Source organism: Psammomys obesus, unplaced genomic scaffold (assembly GCF_907164565.1).
Source record: "Psammomys obesus unplaced genomic scaffold, mPsaObe1.curated_primary_1811, whole genome shotgun sequence".
Lineage (NCBI taxonomy): Eukaryota > Metazoa > Chordata > Mammalia > Rodentia > Muridae > Psammomys > Psammomys obesus.
The window spans coordinates 5,593,459-5,609,312 of record NW_026592548.1 but is presented as its reverse complement, the minus strand read 5'-3'; the positions used below and the strand labels follow the sequence as shown (position 1 = coordinate 5,609,312).

At 41.6% G+C, this 15,854-nt stretch overlaps 1 protein-coding gene across 1 annotated transcript in view; it reads right to left on the bottom strand.

The window, feature by feature from the left end:
• The window catches only part of Tnni3k (TNNI3 interacting kinase), a 255,380-nt gene that overhangs the window by 178,913 nt on the left and 60,613 nt on the right, over window positions 1–15,854 (bottom strand). The window contains 2 exon segments of the mRNA XM_055614310.1: window positions 3,275–3,324; window positions 3,327–3,372. Coding sequence (XP_055470285.1) covers window positions 3,275–3,324; window positions 3,327–3,372 — 96 coding nt within the window.

The following is a 15,854-nucleotide window of genomic DNA, read 5'->3' as shown; positions in this document are numbered from 1 at the left end:
GTATGTCTAATGTGCCGAGCACACTGGCTGGCATATAGCAGACTAGAACAATAGGCATTTGATATAAATTCTCAACAAAGCATTAGCTGGGTGGCACACAGGGAAAGGCCTTCCTATATACGAGAGAGAGCAGGGACTCTGGGGTCCAGCTCACATATCTTAGCTATGTCACTGTGGTCCAATGTGTTAATCTTTTGAGACTGGTATCGGCATGTTAGAATAGAAGCAGTAATGGCTCTATCTCTTCAAGCTGCAGTGAGGACCTGTGTATCAGAACTTGTAAAATACACATAGCAGTGCCTAGCCTTAAACATCTGTCTATAGAAACGGTAACATGCACGAGAAATGGTGTGTTCTCTCCTGCTGGCTAACAGGCAGATCCACACTCACCTCCAGAGCGTCAGACCCTTGCCACCTGAGCAGCTCTTCCTACCCTCGCCATCTCTGTGAGTTCACAACAGATTTCAACTCTCCAGGAACTTGCTTGTCTATTAAGTGCTATTATTACATGTTTAGGAAAAACTGCACTTGCTATCAGCAGTTCTTCCTCCACTTAAAATTAAGTGAATAAACAATCGACGAGAAACAGGGTGCACCCGCACTCAGGCTGAATTTGCCACTCTCCTTGTCAGCATATTTTAGCAAATGACAACAGTTTCCATAAATTACTGGTTTGCTGCCTTCACTCAGAAAGTGAGTCCCTTATCATAAAAGGACCATCCACATTTTAGCATAATTTGAATGGCTGTGACTATATTTTCAGGGAAAGTGAAAAAATTTAGCTCTTCCCTGGCACACATAGAGGCTCTTTATCTCTCTGTTAGTTACGAGGTTAATCGACAAAGTTTATGACTCTGCAAATAGCATGCACACCACAGCCCCTGCTCCTACCTAACTCCAGGAAGTGTGGGGCTTCCTATCACCCCACTTTTGAAGCCTACACAGGCCCCTGGGTATATTCTGAGTAGCAAATGAATGGATTGCCAAGTTTCAAAAAATGTGGGCCTTGCTTCACAGGCCCAAGAGTGTGCAAGCATACTCACAGGGACAGAAAGGCTTGATGGCCAGAACAGCACAGAATGCAGGGAAATAAAGCTGGGTCCCTTGGGGACCACTGAGACTTGGTGGCTGTGGGAAAACCAACAAGAAGATAAAGAACACATTCGGGAAGGGCAGCTGATTTGGTTATCTACTAACTTTTGTGTTTATGGTTTCTTTGGTTCTATCTATCTATTTATTTATTTTCTCAAAAAAAAAAAAAAAGCTAAAGGGTAGTGTTTGAAATCAGCACAGGTATTGTCTGTCTTTTACTACACCAAGGTGGGAACTCAATAGCTTTTGAAGTTAGAGCACATTGCTTTGAATTCTGACCTCACTGTTTAGTTAAACCACTTGGGATTGGTGGTTTTCTGAATGGGCTAAGAACAGAACTTGTGCTCCAGCAGAGAAGGCACAGGGCTGGAGGCTGGCCAGCCTGGTGCACAGACCAGCTCTTCCGTTCTTACCAGTCTGCTGTGCTACCTGTCCTGCTGGGTGTAGGAGCAAATGACACCTAAATCAGAAAATATTTCCGAAGACCTGTGCTCCCTGATTGCTGCCAGTCCCTATTTGCAAAGCTCCTGTTTCCCTTTCCACAGAGTGCAGTCATTTCCTCCCGCTCCATACAGACAGACCGGGAGAAACATCAGCAAACCTGAGAAAATCTGCCAAACACTTGGCTGATCGATCACACAACTCACCTCTGAAGGTGAGTTGCAAGCTCAGAGCCAAAGCCAGAGCGAGAGCCCAAGCCAGCTCGGTTTTTTGGGGGGCCTCTGGCCTCCAACATCCCTGAGAGCACAACAAAGAAATGGGGCTTCAGAAAGCTACATGGAGAAAGCTGCCTTTGTGATGTGGCTTGTGCCTTCTCCATTAGCATCCTAACAGTGAGGTATACTGCCCATCTCCCAAGCAACTTTGTTACTTTGTAAGGCATCCCTGGGAAGTCCAGATCATAAATATTTTCTCCATTAAGAAGTGAAGATTGTATTACTCAGTAATTAAAAACAAGGAAATCATGAATTTTGCAGGTAAATGGTGACACCTAGAAAAGATCATCCTGAGTGAGGTATCCCAGAAGCAGAAAGACACACACAGTATATACTCACTTATAAGTGGATACTAGACTTATAATATAGGATAAACATACTAAAATATGTACATCTAAAGAAGCTAAACAAGAAGGAGGACTCTGGGTAAGATGATCAATCCTCACTCAGAAAGACAAATGGGATGGGCATTGGAAGTAGGAGAAAACAAGAAACAGGACAGGAGCCTACCACAGAGGGCCTCTGAAAGACTATATCTAGCAGTGTATTAAAGCAGATGCAGAGACTCATAACCAAACTTTGGGCAGAGTGCAGGGAATCATATGAAAGAAGGGGGAGTTAGTAAGACCTGGAGAGGACAGGAGCTCCACAAGGACCAAAAATACCTGGCACAGGGGTCTTGTCTGAGACTGATTCTCCAACCAAGGACCCATGCATGGGTATAACCTAGAACCCTTGCTTGGACGCAACCCATAGCAGCTCAGTATCCAAGTGGGTTCCTAGTAAGGGGAACAGGGACTGTCTCTGACATGAACTCAGTGGCTGGCTCTTTGACCTATGCCACACTCCCCTGTGGGAGGAACAACCTAGTTAGGCCACAGAGGAGGACATTGCAGCCAGTCCTGGTGGGACCTGACAAGATAGGGTCAGAAGGAAGGGGAGGAGGACCTTCCCTATGAGGGCAGGGAGGAGATGACGGAGGGAGGGTGGGATTAGGAGGGAATGAAGGAGGGGGCTACAGCTGGGATACAAAGTAAATAAACTGTAATTAATATAAAAATAAAAATAATTAAAAAAGAAGTGAAGATTAGAGGTACTATGTAAGCAACAGAGCCATAAAACTGGGAAAGATACTTTTTTCCAAATTCAGGGTGGCTGATTCTGATTGCTGCCAAGCTTGCTGATGTTTCCTTCCTGTACTGAGACAGAAACAATGAACCACATGAACACTGCAGTGTTGATATGGAACTACAAGCTCTTACCAGTGGAGCTGAGGAGAATATTGTACAAATCATCATCATAGTACTGGGGTTCAGAGCCAGGGGCATATAAGATAAAATCTGTCTATCAGCGAGTTATGCTAAAGCCCCAAAGAACACTTAAACAGATCTTCATTGCAGACAAAACAGTTCAGCAAAAGCCAGTCCGGCCAGCAGCCTGCCAGCCTTTGTAGCTTCCCCTCAGACCTACTCACACCCTTAGAAGGCTGCGGTGCGCAGCAGAGTGAAGAAGAGCCATCTTGAACGTTAACACTGGCTCCATGCTGCAGCAACGCTTCTGCAGCCTAGGTGACAAACAGGTGCTTGTTAAGGCTCTCTCCTAGGTCTGAGTAACCACGTCCAGCTCTGAAAGTCCATCTGAAACATACCTTCCTTCCACTTCCTTTCCCTCTTGCCTGGAAAACAAACTCCAGCACTTTCCTGTGATATGTAAGGTTCCCCCTAAGTCTAATGGTATCACTTGTTTGCTGTGTGTGTGTGTGTGTGTGTGTGTGTGTGTGTGCATGCACGCGCATGCATGTGCCTGCATTCTTGCATGCCACAGCATGCATGTGCAGGTCAAAGGAAAACCTCTACAGTGTAGGTCCCAGGGATTAAATTGAGGTCATCAGCCTCTGTCAGACAGGGCCTCTATTTGCTGATCCACCTGGCAAGACCCAATGGTACCCTTACCATGTCTCACCCCCACTCTTCTGTATAAGGAGGCAGCTTCCAGTTTCCTTCTCTTTCTATGCTTTGTTCTCACATTGCCCTGTCCTGTCTACAGAGCCCAATAGAATGGCACTTTTCAGTTTCCTTCTCTTTGCTGCCATCTTCTCGGATGAAACTAGAATGCCTCTGCTTGTCTAGACAAGGTTTATCTTGGAGGCTCTACTGTGCTATGGTCTGAACCCATACATCCTACATTGGCTCATGACTGCAAAGCTGATCTCCAGAATGTGGTACTGCTTGGGAAGACTTTGTAAACTTCTGAGGTACGGATGAGTGAAAGTGATGGGGGTATCACTTTCTTTCTCCCTTTCTTCTTCATAGTTGGTGGCAAGGTAGATGGTCCCCTTCCACATGCTGCAGCCACCATGAAGTCCCTGCCCAATCATATGGGCTTTTAAAATCGATAGACTTAACCTTTTGAAATCAAGAGACCCAAATGAGCCGCCCTTCCTTCCTTCCTTCCTTCCTTCCTTCCTTCCTTCCTTCCTTCCTTCCTTCCTTCTTTCCTTTCCTTCCTTCCTTTCTTTCCATTCTTTTTTCCTTCCTTCCTTTCCATTCTTTTTTTCTTTCTTTCTTCCTTCCTTCCTTCCTTTCTTCCTTCCTTCTTTCCTTCCTGGGTTTACTTTATTTTTCACTGTTTTATTTGTTTGGTTGCTTTCTTCGTTTGAGTATTTTGTCACAATGACATGAAGGTTTCTAACACATATCAATCTTCTCTGTGTTAGTAAGAGTAGGTGTTAACTGTTAATCTATACTTGTAGAGAAACTTGTAGAGAAGGGAGAAAGGAGTTTTTTTTTTTTTTTTTTTACAAATTTGTAAATTTGTAAAATAGGAAGAGAACAGAACTTTACTTGTTCATTTTTACTCCATTTTTCTCTGTTGTTACTTGATGTGCCTAAATGGCTTAGAGTGCTATATTCTGCTGTCTTTCCTGACAAGCCTGATGACTCTTTAGGTCTTTTTCACCAGAGACTGACCTCAGATATTTTTCCCCCATGGACAGCCTTGCACTCATTCCTTAAAGTACATTTGGTTTCAATGAGGACTTTTCTAATTTATAAGCTGGTCTTCAGATGATACATATTGGAGAAAATTTTCAACAGGATCTTGTTCTAGAGAATCCAGGAGGCTTAAGTTCCCAACTTCCCTTCTGCCCCAACAAGCACCAGAGATCCTCAGAGCTGAGGAGACTGACATTTCCAGTCACAGCCTGAGCCATTTTTTGTTGTATGAGCTTTGGATGTCACATTGTCCCTGGTCACTTTCTGCCTCCTGCTCTGCTTCCTGGTTGGTGGTGAGGTGGAAGACTCTGCCGTGCCACCATTGTTTACACACTCACTGTCAGAACAGAACTTAGTCTGAGTGTCATACGCAAAGGAGAAGAGGCTGCTTCTGGAATTCTGAAAGTCTGGGTAGGTCAAAAAAATATAAGCAGGTGCTTCTCTTTCTAGAAATTTTCAGAAATAAGCTTTCTCTTATGTTTAGATGTTTCAAGTTGATGATCAGAAGAACATACAGTGTTTACAGTGATCTGCTCTCTGAGTTAAAAAGTTAAAGTCATAATAGCCGACAAAAGGTTACATATCAGGCACTGAACCTCTCAATGGAGCTTAGAACCTGCTGTGTTTTATAGCCCCAAACAAAACGACACACACTTCTCTCCCATTTTAACATGGAGAAATGGAATCTTGGGGTGACCCAGTGACACACATGGTGAGTCAGCTAGTGTGAAGGGGAGGAAGAATACAAATCCATACCAGTCTGACTTCAAATTGTACTTCCAGCGGGCTGCATCTCTGAGCCCGATCTCATTAGCCTTAAGCAAAGGGGCCAAATGACTCAACCCAGGTTAGAAGAAGTCCTGTCTATATGGCCCTGTAGGTCACACTGGGAAGAAATGCCAGGGTCATTAACATCAAAAGTCTGGTGTCTGTAGCCTCCGGTGATTGAGAGCCTGCTAACCAGCCAGGGAGATGAGGCTCCTCATAACTTCTGTTATTTTAGATATACATGAAACAAAATGGAAGCCATGAATTTTTACTGCAAAAGACTTTCAAATACTAACATGCAAAACCAATTTCTTGGACATGGTCTCATAATTTACTTTCCTTCTAAAAAAGATAAATAGTCAGAAGCAGATGCCTTTCCCTACCAAGTTTGCACTCACCCTGTCTCTGAGAAGGTCAACCTTGTGCCGAATAGCCATTAATTATGAAGTACTGGCCTTCTGAGAATCTGTCAAAGCCTAAGTTTTAATGAAACCACATGGAGTCCTTATTGAACTATAGGCTTTTACTAGCTTATTATTAAATTTAAGGAAATAGTTAACCATTGCGAGTACTCTCTGTGGAAATTTTATGTTTTCAGTTATAAAAAATTATTTAATGTTATGATTTTCAGTGCCATTCTAGGCAGACTCTCTTCTAGGAGTCATGGGAATACGAATATATAGTGTACAAACATGTCTGCCAGTTGGACAACACAATGTTATTTATGTAGGAATTTAAAGAAAGAGCTATACAATCATTTGAGCCACAGTTCCTCTATGCAGAACAGGAGAACATTCATTAATCTACTTTATACTCTTTGTATTGACTTCATTCTACTTGCTGCTAGGGAAGATATCTCTAGGTGTATGTGATTCTGCCTTTAGTCCAAAAGGAAAAGGCACAAGATATAACTGCTACCATGTATATGAGACAGTGACAATCTGCCTGTAAGATAGGAATGTTAGACAATGCAATTCATTAAATGCCTACTGGACTTTTATTTCAAATTAATCTTTGGCAATTCTCAAGTGTTTGATCTGAGACAGAACTTATAACTGGGCTTTTAAATATGATATATGTTATATCATCAAGATTTCTGTCAGGCTATCTGGGTGGGATGGTATAAACCAGCAATCCCAAAAGTCAGAAGTATGCAGCAGAGAACTCACTACAAATTTAGGCCCTCTAGCCAACAGCATGAGGCTCTGTCTCAAAATAAATAATTACAGAGTATATATTCTGCTATTTCAAATGATTTTGGAAGAATATGGTCTTAACTTGTTTACCCCAAAATATCATAATGAAAGTTTTTTATAAAATAGTAAACTGGAAACAAGTGTTATCATATGATCCCTGAGCAGTCTGCAGACACTTTGATTCTATAAGCTGTAGCAGATTTAGATTTGTGTAGTCCACAGAAATATAATTATTAGAGTATGAACTGGTAAGAGTACCTGCAAGTAACAGAAAGAGAAGGGTCATAAGTACTTTCCATGAAATCGCTGATTGTTTAGCACAGAAATTGTATCAGAAGTCTGTATTTTGCGAGTGGAACAATCATGATGTAAATTACTCTCTATAGATAAGTGTCTTCTCCAGGTCACCCTGGAGAGGTCCCACCACGCTGGGTACACTGCTCACTTGCACATGCTACCTCTTCGTTCCAGAATCCCATTCAGCTGCTTATTTTATCTTTCGTTTTATGTTATCACTTGGCAGGAATGAAGGGAAGACAAGGAGGAATGAGATGCTCCATGGCAGAGAAACAGAACAATGTGAATTCTTGGTTATATAAAATGCCAATTGGTCTAAGCTACAATGACCAAAATATACTCTGATGTCTTACATCTGCAAATATCTATATTTAAAATTGTGACTTTCTTAAGTGTTAGTTCATTTCCAGTTACTACTTTGAAGTCCTCATCAAACACATGCTTATACCTGTGATTTTCTTAAAATTGTAGTTACAAAGCCACAGCTTTATAGTCTATATCTGACCATTACTACTGAGATGAAGCAGAAGATCCAGGAGACAGGTCTTTGATGGGAAATCCATATCTCTGAGGCTTTTAGGGGAAAATGTGTTTCAAGGCCTGTGCCTCATTAGTTCAGAATGTCTTCAAACATTCATAAAGCAGGGGATTTTGAGTCCTTCTCTTCTAGTCCTAGTATTTAGTGGCAGTTTCAGTCACTGCACCTTCAGGATGTCACTCTCTGTCCTAAATATTTGAGAGTTGCTAATGTGTTCCTACCTCTGACTCCCTGGCTTGGAGTTTGCCACTTCGGGAGAGTTACCTGGAAAATTACATCAAAGGACTAATTGTCATTCCATCAGATGCTGTCTGTCCATAGTGAAGTCTTGTAAAGTTCTCTGGCATGCTTGTAGATCAGGTTGGATTTTATCATGCTACAGACACACCTTAGCCAAGTCTTGATAAAGTTTTTAATGCTCAAACTATCCCCAGGTTCTAGAAGGAGACCAAAGTATCTGCTGTTATACAACTACCTCATGGCAGTCCTACCTCCATGAGAACAGCTGGGCGCCACCTGCCTCACTTGGTCCTCTGACCTCTGAACCCCTCATGGCCTGAGCAGAAGACTGGTATCATAACGTCTTTCTAATCACAAGACACCCCAAAACAAGAGTCCTACTCGTTCACAATCCACTGGTAAAACTTTGCTCAGAATCCTCTGTGGATAGCATTCTACTCCTCATGACAGTTTTGCCCATTCCTCACAGCTGGCTGACCTGCAGCCTCAGTGTTTTATCTAACACACTACATCTGTTTCTTATTCAGACAGTCAATGTCTGAGTGTGAAGAAACTGGCCACAGGCAGATCAAAACTGAGGAGATGGGTCTGCAGATATGAGCATGTTTCCTGTGAGAAAGTCATGCATCAAAACAACTTGCCACAAGGCTACAGGGCACGCACACACACACACACACACACACACACACACACAGAGAGAGAGAGAGAGAGAGAGAAATATGTCATTAAAGGAACATTATCAGGCTTGAGATACAGCTCAGTGGTATATCACATCCAAGGCCCCAGTTTCACTGGTTAAAGAAGAGAAGGGAGAGAGGTGAAAAGGAGAGGGGATGAAAAGGACCAAAATAAAGGAAAGGAAGAAGGATATTAAAAATATGTGTCTTTGTTAGGGTTTCTATTGTTCCAACAAAACCCCATGACCAAAAATTAAGTTGAGAAGGAAAGGGTTTATTTGGCTTATGCTTCTACAATGGTGTTCATCTCCACAGGAAGTCAGGACAGGAACTCAAGCAGAGCAGGGATCTGGAGGCAGGAGGTATGCAGAGACCATGGAGGGGTGCTGCTTGCTGGCTTGCTTCCCTTGACCTGCTCAGTTTGCTTTTTCAAAGAACTCAGGACACCAGCCCAGGGATGGCATCACCCACCAGAAGCTGGGTCCTCCCTCATTGGTTACTCACTGAGAAATGCCTCACAGCTGGATCTCATGGAGGCATCACCTCAACTGAGGCTTTCTCTCTGATGACTCTAGCTTGTGTCAAGTTAAAACACAAAAGCAGCTGGTTCAAAGTCCATGTCCACATCTCTGGAGCAGCACAAGGAAAGGGCTAGAAATTACAGCCACATTCACATGGAGACAATAAAAACGAGCGAGGCAAGGCTGACCTGGAGCTGGAGAACGGATTTTGTCACAGCGTAGATGGCGAAACGCTTTGCCAGGAGTGCTAGTGCGAGGGTTGGGAACAACAAGACAGAGTGAGACAGAGCTGTCGACAAACGACAGCTGCAGAGTGACATAGACGGCACACAAAACAGTCCCCGTCATGCACTTCCAAGGTAAGGAACAGCAGCTGCTGTGTTGTCTCTGACGTTCCTGGGGCTTTAGTTTTCTCTGGGCAGCTCACTGCTCCTACTCAAAACAGGCTGCCTCTGCTGCAAACAACCACTCAGTGGAAGCTTGACCACATTCCCATGTTCTCAAAGAAATGAACAGAAAGTTGTGTCAGTTAAAGCTGATAACTGTATTTTTTTGGAGACAAAAGATTCCTGGAGAGCAGTTTGGATGGAGGATACAGTTTGCGCTGATTAAATTCCTTTTGATTATATTTTCTGTAGGTTCTCCACTTGAGATGTTTTACAAATGTCATGTGAACATTCTCTCTATCTAGGCTTCAGAAACTGTGGCCTTAACACCTCTAGAGGTCACAAAGCTGAATGTGGGAGTCACAGAACCATTGGCACCAGAAGAAGGTTTCTGGGCAGGCAGAGACCAAAAATACATTCCAAAGCAATCAAGTGAGTCTGAGGTGTTCTGTTAGAGCTTGCCTGTAACATGCAATTTCACTGTAGTCTATATGCTAGGCACACGTGTCCTTCACACTGTGTTTTCATACTGTACAACAGCAATGAACACTGAGATGTCTCAGATCAAACTGAAGGCCGCTATATGCTTTTCATTGCAGTGTTTTACTGTGTGTACACTAAAAACATAATTTTAACAACAAAAGGGACTTTTAATGTTTACCTATCATTCTCAGAACAAAAGCATCAAATTATTATATCTTTCAATCATATTATGTTAGGCAAACAGCTTGTCTTCAATAAATGGCAAAGTTATACGTATGCCAAATAATTGTTTTGAAATACATTTTTTCATGATTTATTATGAATATATGTTTTACTTATATACATGTCTTATGTTACTATATACTCGCATAAAAACTTGTGGGGTGCAAACAGGTCATGAATGAGAAAGATCAAAAAGCCATTCTCTGTATTCTGTAGAGCTTTGCACTCATGTCATTGAGAACATTTCTGTAATAACCTTTAAAAATGTGTCACAGTGCTAATTAAGCATTTGATTACGGAACCCTAATGGAAAAATTGTTTCTCCAGGCTGTCACAGAAGTAAGGTTCTCCTTCTCTGAGATTTCCTGATGACTTCACAGTGAAATTGAATTTAGTTTTAAACTTATCCAGGTGATTTAACAGATAATCATTATCAATGAAATTAAAGAAATCATTTTTAAGTTGTGAACATAAAGCTTAAAAACATAGTTGTGTGTGTGTTTATGATTGCATTTTTATGTGTGTATGTGAATATTTGTGTGTGTGTGTTAAACAAACTCAACTAAAGATGCTAGTATGTTGTCACAGGACCAGCAATAGAGGATGAGGGGGCTAGAAAGATTTTGGCAAGGTGAATATAATGGGGCACAATGATATGCACTATGTTGATCTGATGAGACATACCATTTTGTATGCTGACAAAGATAAAAATAAAAGATGAGAATGTATAATGCTTATGGTGAAGAAAGAAGATATATAATGAAATATTTACATTAAAATCTTGAGAGGAAGGGACTCTGAAAAGGAACAAGAAGTAGTAGTCAGGGAAGAAAAGGAGTACAATGAGCGTCTCTCAAGAGAACTTACAGAAGCCTGTAAGTGGAGGGCCCACAATGTCTGCAACCCCCAGCCAGCCATCATGATGCTGTGCTATTGGCTCCCTAAGACACAGGACTTTCTTGTCTTTTCCTCATGTGAGAGTCTTATTTTAAAATCTCTGGCTGCTAACCCAGGCTTTCAGTATCCACTGTTAGGAACACACAGTGTTCTATGCATTTCAACGCCGTGATCTTTTCTTATGAGATTTATTTACATAGCTTGCATTTTCTACTGTATTGCAATTGCTAAGACTTGGAAATTGCAGTAAGAGTTATAGTCCTTCCCATTGATGCCTCACACCCTTTGGCATGCAGTCTGGACATCACATCACACGGTAAAGAAATTCATACCTGACAAGCAATTTTCTCTGGATTTTTATTCAAACCAGCTCTTGCATTCTCATACCTCCTCAAAGAAAGCTCCTTTGGAGAAGTGTTTGGAAAACAAAAGAGGTATGGCTCAGCTTGATGCTTCATAATTACATTCTGTAGGTGAATCAACTGAGGGGGCACAGAGAGAGCACACCTCTGAGACAAGACGAAGTGGTTTGAATCCTCCCAAGAAATTATGGCAGTAATTAATGAATTCTAGCAGCTGGGTTTAAAAACAAAACTGACAACATGAACAATGAAGTTTCAGGGTCAGTACAATTGTGAGTGTGCATCTAGAAGACCCAGTAATTCCTTTCCTGGGCTTGCTCGTTAATTAATGCCAAAAAACTGACTACCTGATGCGCTGCAGGATACCACATTCATTTGCTGTGGGACAACAGATGTTAGTCATCCATTGTTCCTTACTGGTTCTTTATTTAACAAAAATGTCAAAAATGTTGGATACAAATACCTCAGAGTAAGTGGCACAGAGATATCAGCATATCCACAGTTGTGGAGATGCTTTAACCACCTAAAACACCATGGTTTGACAGGTAGAGGCACACATATAGACCATGTGCTTCATAGAGTACAAGCCTGTTACCGTAAACACCTTCCCTGAGTCAGCCAGAAAGCTGTTACAGGATGGAAAACACAACAGTAATGGGTCCGCTAACCACCCTAAGCCTTGTCTCCAAATTCAGGGGGTCTGAACAAAAACCCTATGACAATGAAATAAAGCTAGGACCAGCTTTTGCTTCAGAAAAGGACACAATATACCCAGGACTGGGACTCAGTGTTGGTTGTCTAAATCTTACCACATGGCTAGCACATGATAGAACTCTGTATAAACAGCCATTGTCTGATTAGTGGACTGTTCTCTGCTGCTGTAGAACAGCAACAGCAATGAAAACAACAGCACAGATCCCAAATCAACACTGTGCTTGGAATACAAGTTTTCTCATTTAAGTCATCTTTTAAAAGTACGTAATCAACTCCGAACTCGGCATAATTCTGCGATAGAATTGTGTTTTGTGGTGTGTGCATAGGTTCAACAAGCTCCCTGAATGACTTCGACACACCACAAGCAGCAGAGAGCCCAGGTGAAACACACAATGAATCATTACTCCAAACAGGAGAGCTGTTAGCTCAGAAAACCAGAATTGCTGCTGCAGCTGCTCTCAAGCCCCCCCCACCCAACTTCTGTGGAGAAAATGGTGCTATGCATGAGTTTAACACCATGCAAGGATTCTCAGGTCAGGGATCTCATCATGTAGACACAGCAAGCCATCCCTGCATCTACCTGATAATGCCATATATACATTATATATATATATATATTATATGAATATATACATTATATATGTATATATAAAATATATACATATATAATGTATATATACATATATACATATATATGTATATATACATATAAATGTATATACATATATAATGTATATATTCATATATATCATACATAGAACATATATATGTATTAATATATGTATACATTTGTATATATACACAAATAAATACAAATACACATGTGTGTATACACACATGCCCACACATATGTAAATGGTATTGGCCATCCAAGAGGTTAATTCCTTTGAGTGTGGTCTGACATAATGACTTATTTCTAACGACTAAGATGTGGCAAAATGTATGGAATGCTGTTGGCAGTACGAGAGAAATCTGATGGTGACTTCATTTGAAACCCTGTTTTTGATCTGCCCCTTCCCTCTCTGAGGGAAGCCGGGGTGCTGGCCTATGTGAGCCACCTTATGAACAGGGTCTCACAGCACTAGATAATGGTGGCACACTATTGACCTGTTAGCATCCACAGGAGTGTGGAAGTGGTTCCTCTTCCCATCAGTCACTGCGATGGCTACAGTGCTGCCTGACACACAACAGCCCTTTGAAAACACTCAGGGACCCAGCTAACTCACCCTCCTATCTGAGACCTAATCCTCCAAAAAGATAATGAATATTATTTTACAAGTCACAAAATGTTGGTGCAATTTCAGTATAACCATAAATACTTAAAGCTTTGGAACAATCCCTAATATAAATAGCCTAAAGTTTTGGCACAATCTCTAATATTTGGCACAATCTCTAATATAATCATAGATACCTCAAAAGTTTGATGATTTAACAAATCTGATTGGACATCAGCATTGCAGGACAAAGTCCACTGAGTTAGGACACTCAAATAGTCCTGCAGTTGGCCCAGGAACTGTCAAGAACCTCCAAGTGGGAGAGCAACAGAACAAGAAAAATTGAACACAGGGGTCTTTCCAGAGACTCATACTCTAACCAAGTACCATGCATGGAGATAACCTAGAACCCCTGCACAGATGTAGCCCATGGCAGTTCAGTGTCCAAGTGGGTTCCATAGTAATGGGAACAGGGATTGCCTCTGACATGAACAGATTGGCCTGCTCTTTAATCAACTCCCCCTGAGGGGGGAGCAGCCTTACCAAGCCACAGAAAATGACAATGCAGCTACTCCTGATGAGATCTGAAAGACTAAGATCAGAAGGAAGGAGAGGAAGACCTCCCTTATCAGCTGACTTGGGGAGGGGCATGCATGAAGAAGGAGGAGGGAGAATGGGATTAGGAGGGGAGAAGGGAGAGGTTTATGGGGGGATACAAAGTAAATAAAGTGTAATTAATAAAAATTAAAATCAAAAAATAAAAAAAAGAACTTCTAAGTGGTGTTATATGAGGGGAACATTCGATGGTTCAGAGTTGGGAACAGCCAAGGTGGGTGGAGTTAATAAGATAGAGTACCAGAGGCAAGAGAGCCCCACAAAGAAAGAAGTCCTTGCACACATGCAGAAGACCCCCTGAGAACTGTTGTTGACTGGGTGAGTACCTGGAGAAGGTTAATGCTCACATTGACCAGAACCCAACAGGTGTAATGGCCAGGCTGCTTCTGCCACCCAGAATGCAAACTTAGGATCTGTGGGTGTTAGTGAAGTATTCAGCAGAGATGGCTACAGCAGGAGATGGTAAGAATCAGAGAGTACCCAAAGCAATAGTATCTGTAACTCAGTGAGGGTGGTGACCGTAGTCATAGATTCCTGTCCATAGGAATTCAAAATGTCCAGCAGAGTTTCATTGTTTTCCAAGTCTCTAGAATCTAGTTGGGAATTACTAATATGAAGAGGTAGCAAAACATGACTTGTAGTGAAAGGAGTAAATAACCAAGTCTTTTTCTCTCTCTTTCTTTGGTTTTTTGAGAAAGGGTTTCCCTGTGTAGCCTTGGCTGTCCTGGACTCACTTTGTAGACCACGCTAGCCTTGAACTTAGAGTAATCTGTCTGCCTCTGCCTCCCAAAAGTCTGGAATCACAGGCTTGTGTCACCATGCCTGGCTAATAACAAAGTCTTATCCTGAACTGGGAACTGTCAGAATCACCAAGAGGGATAATAAATGATAAACAATCGCTACTGAAATCATTCTGTGTGATTAGACAGCTCAGAAGAACATACAATAAAGACCATATCCAAGTTACAGAGATGAATACTATTATACGTACAGTTAAAATATTTTGGATAATATAAATGATATAATGAAGTTATAGAAGGATACATGTGTAACTTCAATATGTAGATGAAACAGCGAGGAAAGAGAGCCCCTTGGGAAGGAGGAGTACTCTTGAGACCAGACAATGGATGCAGGCTGCCCATATCTTGCAGGTGTTAGACCTTCCTGCGCCCTCTCCCCTCAGCTCCTTTTATGGAATGCTCATCAGATCTCTGGATCACAATATTTTTGATTGAAAAGAAATTTATTTCAGTATTGTATTTAGAAGATATTTCACAGGAAATAGGATATGAAATTATGCATTCTTTAATCTCAGTCTTTTAGGACCATTATTCTATCTTCTCATTTGCATGTGTTCAGATAGGGACTTTGCTGGCCTCATTGCCTTTGCCCCTCAATATATGTATGCTTTTATTCCCTCGGCTTTTGAGTTCTACAGTTTTTTTTCCTTATCGCTGCTTGAGCAGTTTAGTGACCATGTTCTAATAATTTCTGAATTTCTTTTAACCTCTGCTCTTCTGAGGGTATTGAGTTCCTTGCATAGGAGAGCTTATTATTGCTTTTTATTAAGTTGGGAAAATGTTCTCATCATTTAAATACTGTTTTTTATCTCCTTCCAATTACTCATATATCATTGGACAGTTGCATGTTGTGATTATCCTCCTTCCCTCCTTGGAGTCCTGGTTGAAACACATTTCTAGTAAAAGGCAGAGACAGAAGCACTCCAGAGGCTCCTTAGACAGGAGCATGCCTGGTACAGTTGGAGAACTTCAGGTAGAAGAGGGATCAAGAAAGAGAATGAGGGTTTTTAACAAAATGAGCATGCTTGTTCTGAATAATACAGAAAGGCTTTGGAGCAGTGCAGAAAGGTGAGCTGCCATGTCCTGTGACACATGTCACCACAGGCTAAAGCAGGAAGAACAA